Source organism: Siphateles boraxobius, unplaced genomic scaffold, assembly GCF_051911475.1.
Source record: "Siphateles boraxobius isolate OS27281-9 unplaced genomic scaffold, OSU_SipBor_1 32, whole genome shotgun sequence".
Classification (NCBI taxonomy): domain Eukaryota; kingdom Metazoa; phylum Chordata; class Actinopteri; order Cypriniformes; family Leuciscidae; genus Siphateles; species Siphateles boraxobius.
In genome coordinates, this window is record NW_027508942.1 from 1,110,869 (window position 1) to 1,136,338 (window position 25,470).

Genomic DNA, 25,470 nt, shown 5'->3' on the forward strand with positions numbered 1-25,470 from the left:
GGTTACTTTGTCTGCAAAATGCAAGGCTTATTAGTTGCGACATTAAAGGCTTCTTACATCTGCATGTGAGACATGCTTTCAAATGTGCCAGGGGAGCACTTTGGCCAAAAATTACATGTCACGTCATATGGTAATCTCTTCTTAGACGCAAACACGAGGCGATGCAGAGTTTGTTCCCTTATCCGAGGAATTGTATTTTTTGTTTTTGAAATACATGGAGGTTAATTCTAGGCAAATTCCTCCATTTTTATATGCTCTTCTCAATTAGACTCAATAGAACTACTTTGTAAACTTGTTAATGTGCCTTTAATTCAGTCAGTACAACACAACCTGTCTGCGGGCAGCCCAGGGTTGAGTGTTTGACAAGCTGGGCAAGTCACAACAGAACTATCAACTAGGAAGGTATAAGTAGAAAGTTATAAGAACATAAAAAAAGGAAAAAAAAAATCAAGTAGGGCTGGACAATTTTGGGGGGTTTGGGGGGGGGGGGGGGTCTAATTGTGAATTGCAAAAAAGTGTGATTGCATTTTAAAGTGTTACCAATTACCAATGGCTGAGAAGCGGAGCTGCACGAACCTATGGGGAGAAAGCCAGCCAAAATGGGTGGGGCTATCCCGCTATATAAGCGGGTATACTGCTATAGGGAATCTATGTAAAATTCGACTGAAGCGAGTCGACGAACGCAGAGTCATACAGCGTGAAAGCACAGCCGGTGACGCAGTCCTTGTTCCAGTTAGCACTCGATCACGTTAGTAACCATGAATAAGGGCCCAAGGGTGTCAAGGTTAAGATAGTGACGAGTACGAGTGAACCGTATCGAAAGGGAACAGCGGTTAAAATAGCATCTGATCATAGCGTGTAGATATGTTTGAACCAGCTCTGAAATTCACCGCTATCATGTCGACAGATGAGGCCATTAAAATTAAACTGTTATGATAGTTTGATTATAAAGTATATTTGAGACTACAGACTATATAGACCTGGCAATGTATGTGAGACTATAGTGTGAATAAATCTCTTTGCATGACATTACAGGACAGAATAGCTCTTTCGGCATTATCCTGAACATTGGATAAGCATTCATTGCACATCAACGCCATGAGCTTTTGGGAGCGCGTGTAACCGTTACTTCTTTTTTAATTTTCCACAGAAAAACATTACTTCACATAAAAATCATCAACTCGCTTTCATAGACAACCTAAGTCGGGGAAGATCTTGTTTAAGTTTCTTTACAAGCGGTTTACAAATTGGCAATAAAAAGCGATTAAAACAATTATTACATTTATAGCCCCTTTAATATTATTTATTTGTTAAAATATTCAAATTAAATATTGACTCATTTTACTTTCATTTTCCATGTGCTATAGCATGACCCTCATTAGTGTATAAAAAAAATCGTGTTGTTTTGTAATGTCTCCAGTATAGGCAGAAGCGAGTCATGCCACAGCAAGGGTCGTGGTTACAGGTAATGGACTCTTTCCAGTTACCAGATCCTCCTTCGATAAAAACACAAAAAGAACATACACACTCACTTCCACACAGAAACAGTCACTGAAAAAGTAAAGAAAAAAAGTCAATGTCTCAGTGTCAAATACCTGGCTTCACTTTTCATTGCATGGCTTGTTTTTCTTACTGCAATGATATAGAGTTAAAAGATAAAAGACTAGCCTTGCTAAAAAGGATCAAGGCCAGAGGAACAAATACGTTTGTGCGGCACAAGGGCAGTTTCTTTCTGCAGAGTGGGTCAAGGAGGGAAGTGGTTGGTTATGATTGGGGATTTCATTGGTGTTGTTTACCTATTAGATAAATCTAAATACAGTACAGTGTGTGCTGTGTTCCAGTGTGGTGCCGTGTCACATAATGAATATACTTTGACCTCTTGAGAAATTTGGGGAGGTTAACACTTTAGCAAAATTTGGCCAGCATGTTATGATCTGCACTGCACTGTTCTGGTACACAGCCATTTACCTGTTAACTTACAGAAAAGTATATTTACAGTGGCATATGTTTGTTGTGTATGGTCATATGAGGCCGTTTTGCTTGTGTTGTGAAAGCTCTCATTCATATGAATGTAAGCATTGTTCCCCCCCTGGATTAGCTACTGTACAGAGAGGGTTGAAATAAAAGTGCATCGTAGCCTGAAGTGTTGTACTAAGCCAAAAGATCAATTACTCAAAAACTGTACCTTAGATGAACTTCCTTTTATGTTCATTGGGAGAAGAAAAAGAAAGAAAAAAAATCACACAAGAGCACTACAAAAGAAATGTGCGGGATTAAAACAAATTAAATGCAACACAGTCTGGCCAACATATGGAGTTCCATTTCTCTTTGTCAGATCTATTGTATCATACCTGTTTTAGGAAACACAAATAAATCAAAGAAAAATGCATTTCCAAACCATTTTATTTCTATAATGTGACGTATTTCTGAGTGAAAAATGGGTGTTACATACAGAATGGAGCATGACCAAATGCTGCCCCCAAACCTGTGTGGCCTAAGTGACATCAGTGGGGGGGGGGAAGTTTGTTTTTGAAAGAGAGGAAGTTATTACTATAGGGTTGGGTTTCAATCGATTCCAATTTTGGAATAGAATACTTAAGGTCAGGAATGGATACTTTTCGATTCCTCTTATCGATAGCTTTGAGTGCATTTTAATATAAATTTAAACCATTCAAGCACAAGACCACCCTGTTTCCTGTGCTGCGCACACATCCAAAATGTGCGCACAGAAAGTCGACTCTCATATTGAATAATGCGTGATACAGTTCTCTTCCGCTTCTTTTTGCACTTGAACGGACAAATACACACAAAAATGTGTCAAAATATCCCCGTTAACACAGTCGATTATGTCTTAAGTGAACATAAACAGTTGACAAAGAAAACGCATATATTATATAGCATTATATAGTATATTGTATCCGTGCCACTCTTAAAGTGACAGCAGCCAAATATTCCTGCTGCCGTCTCTATTATAACGTTAATCAAACAACAAAAGACAGAAAATTCACTCGCTGTTCTTGACTGAATAACTTATGTAACTAACTATATTGTTAATGTATATTTTATTTATAAAGTGCAGTGTTATTTTACATTTGAATACACTGTTTATTTCAATCGTATATATTTGTTCAAATGTACAGGTCCTTCTCAAAAAATTAGCATATTGTGATAAAGTTCATTATTTTCCATAATGTAATGATAAAAATTAAACTTTCATATATTTTAGATTCATTGCACACCAACTGAAATATTTCAGGTCTTTTATTGTTTTAATACTGATGATTTTGGCATACAGCTCATGAAAACCCAAAATTCCTATCTCAAAAAATTAGCATATTTCATCCGACCAATAAAAGAAGTGTTTTTAATACAAAAAAAAAAAAGTCAACCTTCAAATAATTATGTTCAGTTATGCACACAATAGTCAATACTTGGTCGGGAATCCTTTTGCAGAAATGACTGCTTCAATGCGGCGTGGCATGGAGGCAATCAGCCTGTGGCACTGCTGAGGTGTTATGGAGGCCCAGGATGCTTCGATAGCGGCCTTAAGCTCATCCAGAGTGTTGGGTCTTGCATCTCTCAACTTTCTCTTCACAATATCCCACAGATTCTCTATGGGGTTCAGGTCAGGAAAGTTGGCAGGCCAATTGAGCACAGTAATACCATGGTCAGTAAACCATTTACCAGTGGTTTTGGCACTGTGAGCAGGTGCCAGGTCGTGCTGAAAAATGAAATCTTCATCTCCATAAAGCTTTTCAGCAGATGGAAGCATTGAAGTGCTCCAAAATCTCCTGATAGCTAGCTGCATTGGCCCTGCCCTTGATAAAACACAGTGCACTAACACCAGCAGCTGACATGGCACCCCAGACCATCACTGACTGTGGGTACTTGACACTGGACTTCAGGCATTTTGGCATTTCCTTCTCCCCAGTCTTCCTCCAGACTCTGGCACCTTGATTTCCGAATGACATGCAAAATCCGCTTTCATCCGAAAAAAGTACTTAGGACCACTGAGCAACAGTCCAGTGCTGCTTCTCTGTAGCCCAGGTCAGGCGCTTCTGCCGCTGTTTCTGGTTCAAAAGTGGCTTGACCTGGGGAATGCGGCACCTGTAGCCCATTTCCTGCACACGCCTGTGCACGGTGGCTCTGGATGTTTCTACTCCAGACTCAGTCCACTGCTTCCGCAGGTCCCCAAGGTCTGGAATCGGTCCTTCTCCACAATCTTCCTCAGGGTCCGGTCACCTCTTCTCGTTGTGCAGCGTTTTTTTACACTTTTTCCTTCCCACAGACTTCCCACTGAGGTGCCTTGATACAGCACTCTGGGAACAGCCTATTTGTTCAGAAATTTCTTTCTGTGTCTTACCCTCTTGCTTGAGGGTGTCAATGATGGCCTTCTGGACAGCAGTCAGGTCGGCAGTCTTACCCATGATTGCGGTTTTGAGTAATGAAACAGGCTGGGAGTTTTTAAAAGCCTCAGGAATCTTTTGCAGGTGTTTATAATTAATTAGTTGATTCAGATGATTAGGTTAATAGCTCGTTTAGAGATCCTTTTCATGATATGCTAATTTTTTGAGACAGGAATTTTGGGTTTTCATGAGCTGTATGCCAAAATCATCAGTATTAAAACAATAAAAGACCTGAAATATTTCAGTTGGTGTGCAATGAATCTAAAATATATGAAAGTTTAATTTTTATCATTACATTATGGAAAATAATTAACTTTATCACAATATGCTAATTTTTTGAGAAGGACCTGTATATGTGCGTTTGTTTATTTGTTCTGTTTTAATTACTGAGCGTTTGTCTTTAATTATGCTTAAAAATTATATTAGTTAAGGTAGATCCTTGTGTAAGTGTTCTTTAACCTGGTAATGTTTCTTCATGGTATTCAGCTATAATGAAATGTTTTGCAATAAGACTTAAATGTGAATGATATCGAAGTTTATTTTTACCAAATTGTAATTGAAAGTAGAAATCAATAAGAATAGTTAAAATTCAAACAATACCCAACCCTATATTGATCAGGAAAACAATATTCACAACATCAATTGTTCACAAGTAGACCACCAAAGTATAAAATATAAAATAAATGTACATTAAGTTATCAAAACGCACTCAATGCAAGTCAATACACTATGTAGCTGCAATATGCATGAGGTGACATAACAGAGCTATCACCTTACACCCTGATTCGCACGCCAATGACAATGTAAGTTCAGTGACTGGATCTCATTTCACTGTGGAAGGGAAGGAAGTGAGCCGAACCTTAGAAGTGTTATTGTTATAATCTGCTCTAATATCACATACAAATAATGTTACTGACACAGACGAAAAGCTGCTATTATTAAAAGTTGGACTACCATGGTTTTAATATAGACAAACTGATAAGGATTTATATGGTAGACCTCTTTTGCAATCTGTGAATCTCAGTATATTCACAAACAGACTATTCTGTGTCTCTTAAGGTTATATGAAAAGTTTTCCCAAACAATGGCTGTCAAGGATCATGGAAAATTGATCAAATATTTACCTAACATTATTTTTTTACTTCTGTCTCTCCTTCCAATCAAATACTATCCAAAGTGGTTAACTGATAAATGGACCCTGAACTGCATCTTGGCAAGCATCCACATCTCTCTCTCTACCTTTCAGCTTCATTACTCCAGTCTTCAGTGTTTATACAGTCAATATTATACGGAGTAATCATTCACTCTGATTCTGATAAGTTCAATTGTGTTTTGAATCTCATTAAGTTGCACATAGCAGCAGCACAAACCTACAGTTACACGTTATCTAGTTTCAGACGCTTTGGATTTGTCAGCTCGCCAGCTGACTGATATTAACACTCCAATTTACTGAAAACCATGAACTGTACTGAAAAAACTCCAGCTGTACAAACATGTATGTTTTTGCTGAAGAATTTCAAACTGTGACAGGTTAGCTGACTCTTTCGCACCAGGCTTGATCCTCTTTTATCTTACAAGAACACACTTAATAAATGTGCACAGTGGAACTGACTCAGTTTCAGGCCTTTTATTTGTCAGTCTATTGATTTATGTGCAATCATGTGACCAAGTACTGAGAATAATAAGGGCAGATTAGGTTGTGTGGGAAAGGTGGTTTATCCCATCGACCCCTGGGATCCTCCTGTTCAGCTCCTAAAACATCTCTGTCAGTTCGAACAAGTTCATGATCTTATAGCTCTTTGTAGCAAATGCTGTGTATAGGCAGAGAAAAGTAGGGTATACAATCCATTGGGTTACATATTATCATTGCCATATGTGGATGGGAAATGTGTTTTGTAGGTGATGATCTCGCAAGAGGCTATTTTGAAACCACTGCCTCGGATGATAAATATTGACAGATTTATTGATGCGCTAAAAGATGTGACAAGTGATGCAGAGCAATCAATCAGAGAGAAAGAGGGATGCTTGCTATTTGTGATGGACCGAGTTATCTTTGGAATTCATAGTACAACCACAAATAATCTGTACCGCTGTACTATGAATTCTAATGACAAATAACTGATAACCTGGTCCATCACAAATAAATATATATATATATATATATATATATATATATATATATATATATATATATATATTAGTGCTGCACGATATTGAAGAAAAATGCGATATGCGATTAACTCATTAAATAATGCGATATTTGATAAGCGACACGATAATGCTTAAAGTGTGTAAAATAAACTTAAAAATGTTCTTTTGTGACAAGAAAACATCCCTACAACTTCTGAATGTTGTTTCAAGCAGTGTTCTACTGTCGCATAAGAAGTGTTATTTTAACATCAGTGTAAACCACAGGGTTTAGGGTTTCAGGTTATCCTACATTAGGTTTATTTAACAACAGAAACTGAATAATCAAATGTAAAAATAAACACTGCTTGGTTTTCACTGTATGAATTAAAATATATACTGATTCTTATTAAAGCTACAAAAGTTATTCAGCCAAGAGCAGTGAGTGATTTTCTCTGTGTCTTTTGTTCATGACCCCAGTTATAAAATCAATATATTCACTAGATTATTTTAGAATATGCCTCATTAGCCAACACGGTCTCATGTAAAGTTGTTATAATTTCTCTAAGATTGCAAAAATCAGAATAATTAGTCAGGCAAAATGTTACGAGGTGTAAAGCTAGAGTGAAGTGAAAGGAACTTATTAAAATATGAAAGGAAAATATGAGGTTAATTTTGAAATTACAGGGTTTTTTTCTCCCCCGCATAATTAATTGGAGTCCCGAAGAACCAAACATGAAAAAGTTGAACTCAATAAAACATAGGCAACAGGTTAACTTCGGTGTATGTGTCTTTCCAGTAGAGGAAGAGTGGGGTTCAAGACAATGCTCAAAGAGTTTTGTGGCTCTGTGTGTGATAACTTTTTACAGTGTTAATTCAAAACAATGCTAAAAGAGTTTTGTGGTTATTCTGCTTTCACTTCACTTCAGCGTCATCATTACGACACGGCATTGGTTACGGCTTTTGTTCACACAGCGCACGTTCCGGGACTAATCCCGGCAATGTTACTAGATCCCCAACCCGGGATCAATCCCGGGTCGTGTTTGCGTTCACACAGAAGGCGTTCTGGCAATTTCCCGGGATCAACGTGTTGTGTGAAAGGGGCTTACAAGAGTTCAGATCTGGGCAAAGTGAGGACAGAGCACACACACTGGATACAAGCCCTTAGCCTCTCAAAAGGCAGCAGGCAGTCAGTGCTCAACAGTCTCAGTCTCTCTCTCAGTCTCTCTCTCTCTCTCTCAGTCTCTCTCTCTCTCTCTCTCTCTCTCAGTCTCTCTCAATTCAATTCAATTCAATTGAATTCTCTGTCTCTCTCTCTCTGTCTCTCTCTCTATCTCTAAGTCTCTCTCTCTCTCTCTCTCTCTCAGTCTCTCTCTCTCTCTCAGTCTCTCTCTGTCTCTCTCTCTCTCTCAGTCTCTCTCTCTCTCTCTCAGTCTCTCTCTCTCTCTCTCAGTCTCTCTCTCTCTCTCAGTCTCTCTCTCTCTCAGTCTCTCTCTCTCTCTCTCTAAGTCTCTCTCTCTCTCAGTCTCTCTCTCTCTCTCTCTCTGTCTCTCTCTCTCAGTCTCTCTCAGTCTCTCTCTCTCTCTTTCTGTCTCTCTCTCTCTCTCAGTCTCTCTCTCTCTCTCAGTCTCTCTCTCTCTCTCTCTCTCTCTCTGTCTCTCTCTCTCTCTCTCTCAGTCTCTCTCTCTCTCTCTTTCAGTCTCTCGCTCTGTCTCTCTCTCTCTCTCTGTCTCTCTCTCAGTCTCTCTCTCTCTCTCTCTCTCTGTCTCTCTCTCTCTCAGTCTCTCTCTCTCTCTCTCAGTCTCTCTCTCTCTCTCTCTCAGTCTCTCTCTCTCTCTCTCAGTCTCTCTCTCTCTCAGTCTCTCTCTCTCAGTCTCTCTCTCTCTCTCAGTCTCTCTCTCTCTCAGTCTCTCTCTCTCTGTCTCTCTCTCTCTCTCAGTCTCTCTCTCTCTCTCTCTCTCTCTCTCTCTCTCTCTCAACAAAAACAACCACAATTCCACAGCACAAAAATAACAGACTTACTCAGAAGAAGATATATATATAAAAAGAAAGAGAGAGAATAAAAATAGCTTCAACTAACTGCCAACATCTCTAAAACTGTCTAACTGTAATTGAAGTATCTACAGTACAGAATAAACACAGCCAGGAGTCAGGGAGACATGGTAGGCCTAGACAGACAGACAGACAGACAAGACAGATATACAGACAGATAGATAATGCAGTGGCTAATTTTCAACAACTGAGAGAAAATGAGCTGTTACAGTGGACTGAGATCTATGAATGAATGGAGCTTCATCGCTGTGTTTGTGTTTTATTGGCAGGGAGCCTGATATACCAGCCTGGGCACCTCTCCTGTATCAGCTGCAACTCCTAGGCTTCAGAGCAAAGCAAGACCCTCTTTCACTGCCCGTCCCCGACCGGATCCGAATCGGCAACCAGAAACGCGAGCGAGGCAACTTCTACTTCCAGAGGGAAGAGTATAGCATGGCATCACAGGCTTACTGCATGGCTTTAGATGTGCTTACGACACGCACACAGGGTAACTCAAACCACAGCGCCCTTCAAACACCTGTGTCACATAATGCATTAATCAGGAGCAAGACAGTATAGGGAGAAACATAAATGCATAAGGGCACAGAAAAAATGTATTTACATAAATATTATTGTATTATAAGGTATTTTCTTTATAATTTTATAATATAAAGTGTATTGCATATTACTATAAAAACTAAGCTAATTACTAATTACAAATACTGCTGTTTAACCAGTACCATAAGTAAACCCATACTCATACACACTATAATCATTTTTCTATCAGCTTCATGGTATCTAATAAATCATTCAATGGTGATGGAGAAAACCGCTGTAATAGCTCTCAATCCAGCCCAGTTCTTGCAGCTCAGCTAATCTATTTGATCAATAATCATGTCATCGGAATGCTCAGTCATGTCTGCAAGCTGTGACCACCCTGAGAAACGCTCTTATTAAACCCTACGCTAATCAAACGTAATAAATCTACATGTTATTTCCACCTCCTTAATCATGGTAATTGCTGGAAAGCCTGGCCCATCTTGAGAGGAACGTTTGACACTAATGAGACAGTAAAGTGCAAAGCACCACTTTGGATTAGACACTGATAATGACCACATATGCAGAAGTGATCTCCACATCACCACAGTCTCTACATGACCGCTCAAGCATCACATATTAGACTCTCCTTCATTTTCTACACCATATTTTTCTACATTCATATACATATCCCACTAAGCAGAAATTGTATTAATTATTTCGGGAAAAAATTATGTGTAAGAAAACGAACACTAAGTCACTCCTGATATCCAATAAAATTATTGTTTGGAACATGTTTTCCGCAATCACATTTTATCAATCAATAATATATTTTTGCAGTACCCATTGGCCATTCAAACAGAACGCATTTTTGCATTCCAATGTGTTGCTCCACAAATTCAACTAAAAACACTGTCTTTTGCTGCTGTTAGGCCATTAGATGGTGATGAAACACGATAGACTGAACAAGTAATACGCATGTGCATGACATCACCGTCTTCAGAAATTCGCGTTTTTGTTGTTGACACAAAGACCGTTTTGCACTTTGAACCCCGTTTTCAAAACTTAGCGTTTTCAGGCACCCAAAATGCCGTTGTCGTGTAAACGAACGGCCAAAACGCATAAAAAGTTTTACGTTTTTAGTTGTAAACCGTGTCATATAAACAGCCCCTTGATCAACATTGTTGAATGAATGAATAAATGAATGATAAATATCGCCACCTACTGGTGCAACGATGTAACCTGCAGAAAGGGACAATGTAAAATCCCCAGCACTAATGCACAGGCAAACAGTCTCTCTGGAACAAAGAGTCAAAAGTAATGATGTGAAAACCGAAGCTTTTCAAAACTTTAAATTAGGGCTGGACAATAATTCAATATCAATATATATTGCGATATTTTTTTTTCCGATAACGGGGATATGATTTTTAAACACATTTTCGATAGTTCAATATACATAGCAGCATTTGTCACTGACTGACGTTAGGCGTGCAGCCGTCAGAAAGAGCAGAACACAATTGGCTACTTTCCTGATGACGTACACCACAGACACGCAGCCACTGCTCAGAGCAGCGGATCTCCAACGCGGCAAGTTTCAGCCACAGAATGAGCGCCCCTGACCGCAATGCAAATTTGACTGAACGAGCTTCCACAAGTGAGGAGAAAGCAGACGAAAAAGTTGATAAGAGAGGAAAGACTAATTCAGTGGTATAAATTCAGTGGTGTTTCGGTGTTTCAGCGTGCTGCAAAATGTGCCGGAGTGTGACTGCCGAGTCCGACTAGCAGCGGGAACACATCAGACGAGGATCAGGACATAGACTGTGCCGATGCGCGCGTCCGCGGCCAGGAACGTCGCGTCCACACTCTAAAAATAGCTCACCGAAAGTTCTAATGAGCAGGTATCGCTCCTTGTGAATGTCCTGACGCGTGCACACACACGCACATGACGCGCAGAATCCAGTTCCCTTTCGAGAGGTCTCTCCCATTGCGTAAGTAGCTTAAGCTATGGGAAAACTCCTTTTCTCGAAAATATTGAAGTCTTTATGTAAAATGCATTGCAGCTGCACAGCAGACAGCAATGAGCGAAGGAGCTCGGTCATTGGCTGTGCTGCGGCAACTTGCTCGAACCAATGACGGGGCGACTCTGAATGCGCGACCAATGAGCGCGCCTCGCGCCCGCGCGCGTCAGAGCCCGCCAAGATGGGCGTGGCCAAGAGCTATATTTTGGGCGCCCCGTCATGAGAGTTCTTTAGATTTAATCTCCTTCAGCGAACACCTTCTTCGCTGGATCCTCCGGATTATTGAAAGCCTTCGCCGCCGTGGAAAAGCGTACCAGCGGGATTGCTACGAGGACGTCGGCATCTTCAGCCGCCTTCGAACGCCATCCTACTGAGCCATCCGGCGCGCTTCACGCAAGTATTTACATCTGTTCGCCCCGCGACATTTGTAAAAGAGCAATTTCTGAGGCGTTGTTCCAAATGCCTTCCTGCGGGTCGTGCAGAGACCTTTTTCCGGACGGGGATCGTCACATCATCTGCGCTCGCTGCCTGGGCTGGGACCACGCAGAAGCTGCTTTGACCAAGGGCGGATGCCCGGAATGTGACGACCTGGGTTTCTCCGCACTGCGGGCTCGCTTCACCGCTTTCACCGCGAGCGAGGCCATCGCCGACACCCCTCTGTTTGAGTCGCATGTTAAGAAAAAGCGCCGCTCACAGAGGCTTCCTGAACCTGAGCTCAGTGACGTCACGCCGAGCCAGTCTCCAGGTGCTTCACCGCCGCTCGTGTCCTCCCCACCGCCGGTTTAGTTCACAAAGCCGGACCCACACCCCTCTAGCAGAGCGGTGGGCCTTGTGACTTTCGGCGCGTCCGAGGACGACGGAGGAGTAGATGACTCTTTGTCTATCGACGCTGCATCTGACGACTGGCCAGCTCCACTTTCGACCCCGCCCCGTCGACGCTAACTAACACGAGTGGGGGATCCTCTATGGATACGGAGATTGTCCGCATCCTCTCTAAAGCCGTGGAGGACCTCGGGCTCGATTGGTCTTCTCCCGAAGAACCAACCCGAAGCCGACTGGACGAGTGGTTTCTGCAGGGGTGCCAGCAGGCCCCTCGGCAAAGGCCTTCTCCTTTCTTCCCGGAAGTTCACGACGAACTCACCAAGTCATGGAAAGCCCCCCACTCTGCGCGTCTGAATCCTTATTTTTCTTCGTTGCTCTCCTCTGTGGACGGCGCGAAGGAAAGAGGCTACGAGGGAACGCCGCCCCTCGAGGAGGCCGTGGCCAATCATCTCTGCCCGCCCTCCACCACTGGATGGAAAGCCAAGGCTTCCCACCCCTCGAAGCCCTGCCGCACTACTTCGGCTCTCGCTGCTCGCGCCTACGCCGCCGCAGGCCAAGCTGCGTCAGCGCTTCACTCAATGGCGGTACTTCAAGTGTTCCAAGCCAAGCTTCTCCGCTCCCTGGACGAGTCTGGCCCCGAACCCGAAGCCTTCAAGGACCTACGCAGCGCGACTGACATAGCCCTGCGAGCCACGAAGACCACCGACCCAGTCTATTGGCCGCGTCATGGCTAATTTGACTGTTCTCGAGCGCCATTTGTGGCTGACTTGGACGGAGATGAAAGACGCGGATAAAGCCCCGTTTCTCGACGCGCCTATCTCCACCAGCGGGCTGTTTGGACCGGCAGTTAAAGGTTTCGCTGAACGCTTCACTGAGGCCCAGAACGCTTCACAAGCTATGCGCCATTTTCTGCCTAAGCGCTCCAGCTCAACGCAGGGCAGACAGAGGCCGCCACAGCCCGCAGCGGGCTAGAGCAGCCCCCACCGCCTCTCAGCCCGCGCCTCAGACTGACGCTCGACGCCGCTCGCGCTCCCACAACCGCAAGCCGCCTCCTGAGCGACGGGGTCCTTGGCCCAAGATCGTGCTGAACCCTGAGCCTCGAAAGCCTTCCTAGCCACAGGAATGAGAAGAGAGAGTGCGTGTCTCGCAAAAGCCGGACCACTCTCTCTGCAATATCTCAAACATTACCCAATCCCCGTACAGGCAGCTGGAAATGTCTATACAGCAGTCAATGGGCCAGTCACAGAGCTCGCTCACCTGCAAACAAATGCCGTCACGTGCCGCCAGATCACGTGCCTACGGTCATGTACGCACCACTACACACAAGCACTGTTCACACAGTTATGAATTCATCCCCAGTAAAAGCGGGAAACATTATAAAAGTGACGCGTGTGCCTACCACTGTCTATGCACCCCCACTTATAAACACTGTCCCTACAGTGTCAAACACAACCCCAGCTCAGGCTGCGAGTCTTACAGACATAGCGCGCGCTGTTGTAATCACACACGCGCCCATTCACTCGGCTGCTCAGCGCGCGAACGCGCCTCTGAGAGCTACGAGCTCAGGCAATTCGCTGGGCCGGGTCCCTATGTCACAGCGGCCCGCCCCTAGCCTGTATTCAGCCCATATCTGTACACGCATCGGCATGGGAAAACATTCCAGATATGCCGAAATGGGTGTTGAATATAATAAAACACTGATACTCGCTCCAGTTCGCTCGCAGACCACCACGTTTTACGACTGTGGTCGAGACGTGTTCGAGGAGTGTTCGCATGTTCTACGCACCGAGGTGCGCAAATTATTAGAAAAGGGCGCCGTGGAAACTGTTTCCCCCTCTATGAGCGGGGCAGGTTTTTACAGCCGCTATTTTCTCGTCCCGAAAAAGGATGGCGGTCTCCGCCCCATCCTAGATCTCAGACACCTGAACAAAGCACTAATGATTCGCTCGTTCAGAATGTTAACAACCAAACATATCCTCGCGCAAGTACGCCCAGGAGATTGGTTTCTCTCAGTGGATCTGAAAGATGCTTACTTTCACATTCCAATAGCGCCTCATCACACGCCTTTTCTGAGATTCGCGTTCGAGGGACAGTCTTACCAGTACACAGTACTTCCGCTCGGCCTGTCCCTGGCTCCCCGTACATTCACGAAATGTATGGATGCAGCACTTTCCCCCTTGAGACGAAGGGGAGTGCGAATACTGAATTATCTCGACGATTGGCTGGTCCTAGCACAATCAGAGAGTCAGTTAATAACACACAGATCTTGGATTATCAGCCATCTAGAATGCCTGGGTCTAAGAATCAATTTTGCAAAAGTATACTATCTCCCAGCCAGAAGATTTCTTTCCTGGGAATAGTTCTAGACTCGATGCAAATGACAGCTCGTCTCTCATCAGAGTGCGCGCTCACCATCCGGCGCCTTGCAACATCATTCAGGGCGGGCGCGCGCGCCCCCGTCAAGCGGTTTCAGAGGATGCTGGGTCTCATGGCCTCAGCATCGGCCGTACTCCAGCTAGGATTGTTGCATATGCGTCCTCTCCAACGCTGGCTCAAGAGCCGCGTCCCTGCTCACGCGTGGCGTTCGGGCCACTTTTTAATCAGAGCGAATCACGGCTGTATAAAAGCCCTGACGCACTGGAAAGCCGCCGACTGGTACCAGTCAGGCGTGAGCCTGGGTGGGAACACAAGGAGAAAGATGATCACAACAGATGCCTCTAAAATAGGTTGGGGGGCCCTTTACGAGGGCAGGCCTGTCTCCGGCTTTTGGTCAAACCCGGAGAAGCGCCTACACATAAACTGTCTGGAGATGAAAGCGGTCGCTTTGGCTCTCAGAGCCCTGCTTCCACATCTAAAAAACGAACACTCATCTAATGGTCCCAGCACAACTTGCGCTCGCTGAGAGCAGCGCATGTGCCAGGCGCGCTGAACCAAGGGGCAGACATGCTATCCAGAGACAAGATTCTCCCAGGAGAATGGGCTCTCAACCCACTGACGATTCAGTGGTTATGGAAAATCTTTCGCGAGGCGGAGGTCGACCTCTTCGCCTCCAAGGAGAATGCACACTGCTCTCTTTTCTTCACGAAAAGCACGGACGCGCTCGCCCAGAGCTGGCCGAGCCGCCCCTTATATGCTTTTCCCCCGATCGCGATCCTGCCACAGGTCATCAGTCGGGTCAGAGAGGAGAAAAACGCAGTGCTCCTGATAGCCCCACTCGGAAGAACCAAACATGGTTTCCAGAATTGATGCAAATGCAATCTGCACCACGGCCGATTCCACTGAGGCCAGACCTCCTCAGTCAGGCCAGCGGGATGATATTTCATCCCCGCCCCGATCTGTGGGCCCTTCATGCATGGCCCCTCAACGGGTTCCCAGGAACCTCACGAGTGGAGCGCTAAAAACCATCGCTGAGGCGCGGGCGCCCTCCACGAGACGTTTATATGCCCAGAAATGGAAAGTGTTCAGTGACTGGTGTAACGCAGAGGGCCTGAACCCTGAAACATGCGAGATTACGAACGTACTCGCTTTTCTACAAGGGCTTCTGGAGGCGGGCCGCTCCCCCTCCACGCTCAAAGTATTTGTGGCGGCCATCACAGCGTCACACGACCCTATGATGGAACGTCCATTGGGAAGAAACGACCTAATTATTCGTTTCCTAAGGGGCGCTAGGAGGATGAACCCTTCACGCCCCCCCTCAGTGCCGATCTGGGACCTAGCTACTGTCCTAGACGCTCTCAAAGGGCCCCCGTTCGAACCACTCCGAACCGTGCACCTTAAGCAGCTCTCGCTTAAAACTGCGCTCTTGCTGGCACTCGCCTCGGTCAAGAGAGTGGGCGATCTGCACGCGCTTTCGGCAAGCGCTGCCTGCTTGGAATTCAGACCTAACGACTGCAGGGTCGTCCTTAGGCCAAAACATGGGTATATTCCTAAAGTGCTCACCACTCCCTTCAGAGTGTGGCTTCTTCCTGGGCGTGGTCGAGCGGGATACCGATCGAGGATATTTGTGCGGCGGCAGGCTGGGCCTCACCGTCCACATTTATCAGGTTTTACAACCTACAGGTCCCGACATTGCATTCCATGGTACTATCAGCATGATGCTAGTAGAACTATGAGTTCGTATCTAGATTATGTATGTGCTTGTGTCACACTGAGCGCCTTCTGGACGCTCTTTACTTTTTCCTACATATAAAGCTCGCCTCTGCCGGCTGGTTGGATGATAACTTTGCTTTTTAGCTCAGGCACCTGCCTCTGGCTATCATAAGGCGAAGTTCAGCACGCATGGCGTTTTGCATGGTGTTCCCATAGCGTAAGCTACTTACGCAATAGGAGAGACCTCTCGAAAGGGAACGACTCGGTTACTAACGTAACCTCGGTTCCCTGAGAGGAGGGAACGAGTATTGCGTAAGCTGCCGTGCTTGTGCTTGGTTAGTTCGCTTCAGTCGTTTTAACCTAAAGAACTCTCATGACGGGGCGCCCAAAATATAGCTCTTGGCCACGCCCATCTTGGCGGGCTCTGACGCGCGCTCATTGGTCGCGCATTCAGAGTCGCCCCGTCATTGGTTCGAGCAAGTTGCCGCAGCACAGCCAATGACCGAGCTCCTTCGCTCATTGCTGTCTGCTGTGCAGCTGCAATGCGTTTTACATAAAGACTTCAATATTCTCGAGAAAAGGAGTTTTCCCATAGCGTAAGCTACTTACGCAATACTCGTTCCCTCCTCTCAGGGAACCGAGGTTACGTTAGTAACCGAGTCGTTCTCTTTCTTTAGCGCTTGAATAATAACACACACATTTATGCCAAAATGTCCGTTTTGTCAATTGTATCCTCACAAGAACAGTCTAAATGAGTTAAATAAAATCTTAAATGAAAGTTAAGAGTAGCCTAAATTCAAATTCAATTCAATTTAATTCAAATTTATTTGTATAGCGCTTTTCACAATACACATTGTCTCAAAGCAGCTTTACAGAAAGTGCATTTCGGAAATGTACATAGAAAAATACAGTTAGTTAATCATGTGTTAATTTATGGCATAACATATCGCCGGCTTTGAGTCGTCTCTTGACAGGCGTCGAGTCGTCTCTTCACAGGGTTTGGGGCATCTGAAGTCTCCGTGAGAGGCTGGATACAAACTGGAGCTGACGAACGCTATTTACCTCGGGACTAGCGTCCCGAGATAACAGCAGAAAGGCAGATGGGAAATAATTAGCATAGCTGATGTTCATAATGTTAATGCATTCGAACTGATTCAGCAGTAGTATTAAAGGTTAAGCATTAAGTGAATGCTTGGTTAAAGAGATGTGTCTTTAATCTAGTTTTAAACTGGGACAGCGAGTCTGAGTCTCGAACAATATCAGGAAGGCTATTCCAGAGTTTAGGAGCTAAATGCGAGAACGCCCTCCCTCCTTTAGTGGACTTAGATATCCTACACTCTCAGAAAAAAAGGTACGAAAGCTGTCACTGGGGCTGTACCTTTTCAAAAGGTACACTTTAGTACCTAAAGGGTGCATATTGGTACCTTAATGGTACATATTAGCACCTGAAATCAGAGGTGGGTAATCCAGGGGTCAGAAAGTAAAAGTCCTGCCATAGTTTATTCCACCCATGAACTCAGTCAGCTGATTTCACTAATTAGTTATATCTCCTGTCTGAATTAGCAAATCCAGGTCAAGTGATTGGAACAAAATACTAAGGAGGACTTTTACTTTCTGAACCTGGACTTTACACCTCTGCATAGCAATGCCACATGTCAGCCAAGAGCAAAGAAATAAACCAGAACTGGACCTTATCGTAGCCAATAATAAACAACTCCACAAACAGCATTACCAGCTTCACTTATTACTAACCAGACTGACTTTATTTCTGTCAGATGTCTACACAAGTTTTTTGTTGAGAATTAACAGAGTTTTAACTCTGTTTTTCATTTGAAGTCACCATAACAGTGATTCGTGTTTCCATTAGTTGGCCTCATAATTCTTATTGTATATTTTGTTTGTTTTTTGGCTGCTGTGACAGTGTGTTTGTCAAACACATTTGGAGCAGCAAAGAAAGCAAAAGTGAAATGAGATCAGGTGATGATGGTTACCTGTTGATGGTTTTATAATCTTCATGAAACAGACTGATTCACTGAGATATTTTAATCTAACAATTATTTTTTTCACATCACATACCTTGTGTTACTGCAGCATGAGATCAATGAATAATATAACAATAAGTTAGAAGACCTTAACGAACATGAGCACAAAAAAGTCAGTTTATAATGACACACACAGACATAAACAATCAGCGTATAAATCTCAACAATGGTGACAATCAAAAGAACTATGCTGCAATGCGTGCTGGATACCACCATAGTACAAAATTCCCAGCATGCATTGCAACATGAATAATGCTGAATTGTCCTATAATTTTGTTTGATTCTAAATATTTGCTATTATTTTTTTCTGTTGTTTTTGTTGTGAATTAGTAGCTTTTCAGTGATGTTCTGAATTAATCTGTTTATCTAAATATTTGTGACTGTCACCATTGTTGAGATTCATGTGCTGGTTGTTGATATCTGTGTGTGTCAGCGTAAGCCAAATTTTTTTTAATTCATTTTTGGTAATATGTCTAAACTGACTTACATTGCTGGACCTCTTGCTGCAGTAATACAGGGTTTGTGATGTGATTATATTAGTGGAACAAGATAATTGATAGATTATAAAAATCTCAGTAAATCAGTCTACTTCATGATGATTATTAAACCATCACTAGGTAACCATCATCACCTGATCTTATTTCACTTTAGCTTCCTTAGCTGTTGCAGATGTGTTTAACAAACACACTATCACAGCAGCCAAAAAAGACAAAATATATAATAAGAGTTAAGAGCCCAACTAATGGAAACACTAATCACTGTTATGGTGACTTCAAATGAAACAGAGTTAAACCTCTGTTAATTCTCAATAAAACTTCTGTAGAAGTCTGACAGAAATAAAGTCAATCTGGTTAGTAATAAGGGAAGCTGGTAATGCTGTTTGTGTAGTTGTTTAATCCTCCTCTGCTGAGATCTTCACAGATTTAAAGTCTTCTTTTCTCTTCCAGTTGATTTCATCTGAGGCTGTAGCTGAAATTACTCCATATTTAATATACACATATGTTTTGGCTACGATAAGGTCCAGTTCTGGTTTATTTCTTTGCTCTTGGCTGACATGTGGCATTGCTATGCAGAGGTGTAAAGTCCAGGTTTAGAAAGTAAAGTAGTATTATAATTTTATTCCAATCACCTGGATTTGCTAATTCATACAGGAGATGGAACTAATTAGTGAAATCAGCTGATGGATGGAATAATTATATGGCATTACTTTTACTTTCTGACCCCTGGATTACCCACCTCTGATTTCAGGTGCTAATATGTACCATTAAGGTACCAATATGCACCCTTTAGGTACTAAAATGTACCTTTTGAAAAGGTACAGCCCCAGTGACAGCTTCCGTACCTTTTTTTCTGAGAGTGTAGGAATGACCAGAAGCCTCGAATTTAGTGATCTTAAAGAGCGCGATGAATTGTATCGCGATAGAAGGTCTGTTAAATACACAGGAGCTAAACCATTTAGGGCTTTATAGGTCAGTAGGAATACTTTGTAATTGATACGTAACTTAATAGGTAACCAGTGTAGAGATGATAAAATAGGTGTTATATGATCATATTTTCTTGATCTAGTAAGAACTAAATGAGAAAATTAAATGCGTAAGATCCTCTCATCAGCGACAGATCTTAAAGGGACAGCAGCCAATTCTGTCTGTCAGTTAAGTTAACCAAAGAACAAAGGGGAACAGAGCAAATTACTCCCTGATCTTGTATAAAGAACGTGTGTAGCTTTAATAAGGATTAATCTATATTTAATTTATAATTTATGCAGTTCAGACTATTTGATAACCTTATTCAATTTCTGTATATTTCAGTTTTATTTTCACACAAAACATTAATGCTGAACATTTTTGACTTTATAAAATGATTATCTCAAGTCTTGAAAAAAGTAAGACATATTTTTGTTATACATAGTTTAGTAGCCTACTTTTATTTTAGGCAGAATTTATCATTATAATCAACTTAATTATTTCCTGGATTTTGTAACACCATAGTCCCTAAATTTATGTAAATGCAGGAAATGGGATTTAAATCAGAAAAAAATTCCCCCATTTTGTGTACCAAATGTTGCACAAATGTTATGGCAAATGTAAATTTAAAAACAGAAATGCATTGCAAATTTACATATTACATTGTCATTTTGCATATTACATTTCAAACTGAACATTGCTACCCATATGCTTTCATAGTCTTGTAGCAGGTATTGAGAAGAGAATATTATTGTTATGATGGGTTATTTCATTGCTTCATGTAGTTTGTTATGGTGCAGTAGCGAAAGACTCCAGCAGATTTCATAGACTTGGCAAATTCATTTTTCAGAAGATTGTAGGAACAGACATATCTTATGGGTGTTCTTGGCAGTTTTTCTGAGGCTTTTATATTGTTCATATCGATTGAACCAATTGCTTTGCAAAATAATTCTCTGGTTGAGTCACCTGCTGGTAAGAACGGTGTAAATGCAATGAAAACTCAAGCCCAAACATGCATAAAAACACCTTTTATCAAAACTTGCAAATTTTTTATTGAAAATGTAGTCTTTAAATAGAAAACTAAAATTAATATATATTAATATATAATATGTGTTATTTTATGAAATGGTAGGGCTCGTTTTAGTTCATTTTATAGAAGGCAATAATCAGGCCAATAAGAGACTACTTTAATTATACAATTTAGTCTTTAAAAATGTCTGAAAATGCATAAAACTGATCCTAGGGCAGGTAAAAACCAGATAGAAACTATTTCATGGGTTCAGAGAAAACGTAACAAAGCTTAAATCACCTGACTTTGGCAGTTTGATATGCATTCCCGAAACAATGACTTCAAAGGTTTCGAAGCTTTATGAGGCAGTTTCAAATCACTAGTGAAAGTCCCAGTGCTGCTGGACTGAACACTGCTTGACCAATCAGATTCTACTATACAGTTTATGCTGGATTGATCAATATCAAACAAACATATTTTTAATTGTTTATAATTTCCTCGAAATGAATGGCTGGTGTTATGCAATACTACAGTGGGTCTGTACAATTGTATCCTCCTACAGACGGTCAAAATTGTGAGGCAGAGGAAGAAGAGGTGAACGACTACCGGGTGAAATGTCTGAATAACCTGGCAGCAGCACAGCTGAAGCTTGGACATTTCGATGAGGCACTGCACACCAGTCAAGATGTGCTGTTTCTCGATCCCCAGAATGTCAAAGCATTATTTAGAAAAGGAAAGGTATGGGTGAACATTATTCAACAAGATTGATGCATAGCCCTGCACAGTTAAACTTCAACCCTAGTTAAACTCAACTGATCAATCTGATCAAGTCCTTTAGGCTTAGGCCTCGTCCACACGAATACGTTTTCGTCTGAAAACACATCTTTTTCTCTCTGTTTCGGTCCACACAAACAAAGACGGAGCTTTTTGAAAACACTCCCACGTGGATGGATTTGAAAACGCTTATTGTACCAATAGACATCTATGTTTATACCGGTATTGTGCCTGTTATCTGCTATTTACTTTCACACTGTTGCTAAAGATGTTTCTTCGTATCACAGTCCTGCAAAGTTGACAGAAAATGTACTCGCAATTGCTGTCCTGCAGCAAAACATGAGGGCAATTGCGTTTTAGACCAAACATATAATGGTGAGTGAGTGAGTGCGACCTGGACGCATCAGTGAATGGTGAGATATTTTGCTAAATAAAATGATCCCGCCAGAAGAATAACATGAGGACTTATAATGTCTGCTCCGACTGTATCATCGCAGTGAGCTTTTTTAAGGTTTTACGCATGCTCTACTAGGTGAATTTGCCGTTTTCTGACATTTTAGTGTGGATGTGAAACTTTTGGAAAACGCTAGTTTGGAAGGAGAGTGTTTTGAAACGAAAAAGTAATTTTAAAATGATTCATAGAGTCATATAAACTGTAATCTGGAAATATAAACTGTGTCTGCAGCTTTTATCTGACAAGGGTGAGTATGAGGAGGCCATGGAGACCCTGAAGAAGGCTTTGAAACTGGAGCCGTCCACTAAGGTGAGAGATGGAACCGTATCTCCTGAATACATCTACATTTCATATTAACTGGCAACAGAAAATCCCATTAGCTATTTACAGTTCAACCTTTGTGAAATACCTGGTCTAACTGGAGCAGTGATATTATATGATAAGTTTTATTTCAAATTCAATGTCAGCTCATACTCACTGTGGGTCAGGGATGAAGTGTTTTTATTTAATAAAAGGTGCATGTTATACTTAGGCTTATGATTTTATTGAGATTTCAGTGTTCACAAGTACAAGTACTTTCCAAAAATACTCTAAATGAGTCCCGAAATAGAGGATGATTCATGGCTCTGTTCAGGATTGTGGATCGATTTGGCCTAGTTAAGATGTGAACAAAATGGCTGGCCACTTACATTTTTTCTTTTAATTCATGGCCCTATCACAGTTTTTTAACAGGTCTGTATAATTTTACAAAACAAACGTCCTGAGAAATTCCACCACTCAGTCAGTAAGAGTGCACGCAAACAATATTTGTTTCTACTGGTAGACTCCTAGTAGCAGAGAAAGACTTTTGTGCTGCGTTACAATCCACCGAACCACAACTTGTTCTGTCATGCCTTTGAGAGTAGTTAGTCTGTCAAATCCTCAGAGCAGCCACCAAGATTACGGCTGACTGGAGCCATTAAATGGACACACACACATCCTCTCACTAGCTTTCCTGTAATAAAGTGAATCAGCACTAAATGCACTGAGGATGTTTATGACATGCGAAAAGCAATAAACAGAACAATTCATTCAATCATAACAGAAAAATATTATGGCCCATTCTGTGTTAAAGAAAATAATAAATGCCATATCTGATCTGATTCCTTCATGAAAGGCCATGGTGCAATAAAGTTTTTTTTCACACTTTAATTATTTTTATATTATCCCAACTTTATATTTTGTATATAATATAATATATCCACAGACTGTATCTGGGCCTGAGTGATTTTGACCCAAACTGAGCTTTGACCCAGAGTGCTCATGGTGAAGAGTGAGCTTTGTCTAGACAAAACTAAAATATCTGCTGTTGCTATAATGACACCCCGTCTGGAAGGCAGGGAAAAGCAAACATTTCCTCAGGAGGGGACTCATTGCAAAATTCAAATTAAGATCATAGACTCAGAGACGGCATGGGATCGAATACATGTGGTAATACATTTGGTGCTATATATTTCAGCCTGTTAGCAGTATATTAAGTGCATGGTCTTGGCTAATGGACTTTGATTGTAATTATACATGTATGCAAATCTGTACCCATTAAATTCTATGGAAAATGTCCAGACCCATTCCAAATGGGATATGAAATCTGAATGGTGTTAAAGTATAAGGCATATAAAAAGTTTGATAAAGTGATATGTCAAAGACCAGATCCTCGCAACTGATGAAATCAATGTTAAGAAATAAGCAGATTTAAAGGGATAGTACTCAACCTCATGTCATTCCAAACCCGTAAGATTTTTGTTCATCTTTGGAACACAAATGAAAATCTTTTTGATGAAATTTTGAGCTTTCTGCCCCTCCATTGACAGCTACCACTTTGATGCTTCAAAAAGCTCATAAAGAGATTGTAAATATAATCCATATTAATTGAGCATTTAAATTGAGCTTCTGCAAGAACCAATGAGGTTCATTCTCGATTTATGCAGCACGTTTGAGCTTAAAGGGCTTGAGCTTATGTTTACCACTGATGTGAGTTGGTTAATGTTTTTATGTGAATAAAAGCCTAAATTCAATCTGTTTATAATATAAAGTGATCAAGTCTCTGCAAAAAAAAAGTAATTGAGCTGATTAGTCCAAATTTTATGAAATCTCTTTACAAACTTTTTGAACCATCAAGTGGTAGGCTACTTGTGTAGCCGTCTATGGAGGGAAGGAAATCTCTCCGATTTCTTCAAAAAAATCTTCATTTGTGTTCTGAAGATGAACGAAAGTCTTACGGCTTTGGCAAATGACATGAGGGTGAAAAATTAACGACATTTTCATTTTTGGGTGTTTAAAAATGAACATGAGCAGCTCACTCTCGTCATTTACAAACAACAAAATCAAGTTAATGCTGTTCTGAGAATTATTTAACAAACCCTCCTTAAATTGCGTTTTACCTTTGATATGAAGTGGAGTTGCTTTTAGCACGATCGCCAGCCAGTGTTGTTTCACATGTGGAAACACAATCATGACTGTACTGAAACGCAGATTACAGTCAGTGAAATGGCACCATCTGTTGGTCAGTGTAAGCAACAGCTGCGCATCTTTTCCTCACAGAACTGTACTAAGTTTACACAGGATAAAAGTTGTGGTGTTTTGCCTTGTATTAGGGTTTGAAATGCTAATCTTTTTTTATTTTATTTTATAGGCTATTCATGCTGAACTGTCCAAACTGGTAAAAAGACAGGCGGGGGAAAATGAGACCCAGAATTGGCAAGCTAAACCAGCTCAAGTGTTTGGCGAAAACATAGCGCCCTTTCTAACACCCCCGCCCAAAAAGAAGCCGTTTGTAAGTGACTGACTAAGTACCACCTAGTGAAGAGCATAAAAGGAAAAATCCTTTCAAAATGTGCCAGTGCCTCCATCGTTTGATCTCGTTTCTTACTCTGTTTCAGGGAATTTCTTGGAAGTTTCTGCTTGGAGCTCTGGTGGTGGCCTTGGGCAGTTTAGTCACATCTGTGGTCCTGACCGCACGGAACTAACTCTCTCGACCTACTTCCAAATTAACTTAAGTCTCACAAACATTCCACAAAGCTGCCAAGGGACGTAGGGAAAATGCACTGAACAGTTTAAAGAGCAGCTGCATGGACGGCTCTACCGGTGGAACACCGACTTAAAAATGGGCAAGGCAAATGCGTTTAAAATATTTGTAATACAAACACAAGCATTAATGGGTCATTATACGAAAACGTGCCATTTTGTGTCCTTCAGAAAAAAAAAGCTCTGTAAATCTTAATAAACCATAAAACAAATAAAATATTTTATAATTTAGTTTCCATAATATGTCTCATAATATAAGAATAAATTAATTTCTGTTTCTTTTGTTTTTAAAGGATTTTAATCACATTTTTGAGCAAAGCATCTTGCAAAAATGTTGAAAATGGCCTGTCCCTCAGTATGATTTTTCTACTTCTACTTGCTATTGAGGCCAAAAAAGTCAAACTATCATAAAAAAACATATACTTGTATAAAGCCTCAAGTGTCAGTTCATTAGTCATGAATGGATTTTATTCTTAACGTGTCAAATTTTGAAAAAAAAAAACACAATTTAGTCGGGTCCCTAGGTTCTCGTCAACCCTGTTACTTTTTATGAAAACACCTCTTTAAAGATAATGGACTTTTCCAAAAGTTGCATCAGTTCCAGGAAGTGACATCATCTGCCTTTCATAAAGTTG

At 41.7% G+C, this 25,470-nt stretch overlaps 1 protein-coding gene across 1 annotated transcript in view; it reads left to right on the forward strand.

Annotated features, from left to right (window-relative positions):
- fkbp16 (FKBP prolyl isomerase 16) overlaps nucleotides 1-24,905 on the forward strand; it is a 70,056-nt gene extending 45,151 nt beyond the window's left edge. The window contains exons 4-8 of the mRNA XM_077194424.1: nucleotides 8,855-9,072; nucleotides 21,107-21,282; nucleotides 22,004-22,081; nucleotides 24,444-24,584; nucleotides 24,691-24,905. Coding sequence (XP_077050539.1) covers nucleotides 8,855-9,072; nucleotides 21,107-21,282; nucleotides 22,004-22,081; nucleotides 24,444-24,584; nucleotides 24,691-24,777 — 700 coding nt within the window. The 3' untranslated portion in view covers nucleotides 24,778-24,905. The remainder of the gene's footprint in view (nucleotides 1-8,854; nucleotides 9,073-21,106; nucleotides 21,283-22,003; nucleotides 22,082-24,443; nucleotides 24,585-24,690) is intronic.
- The last annotated feature ends 565 nt before the right edge of the window (nucleotides 24,906-25,470 follow it).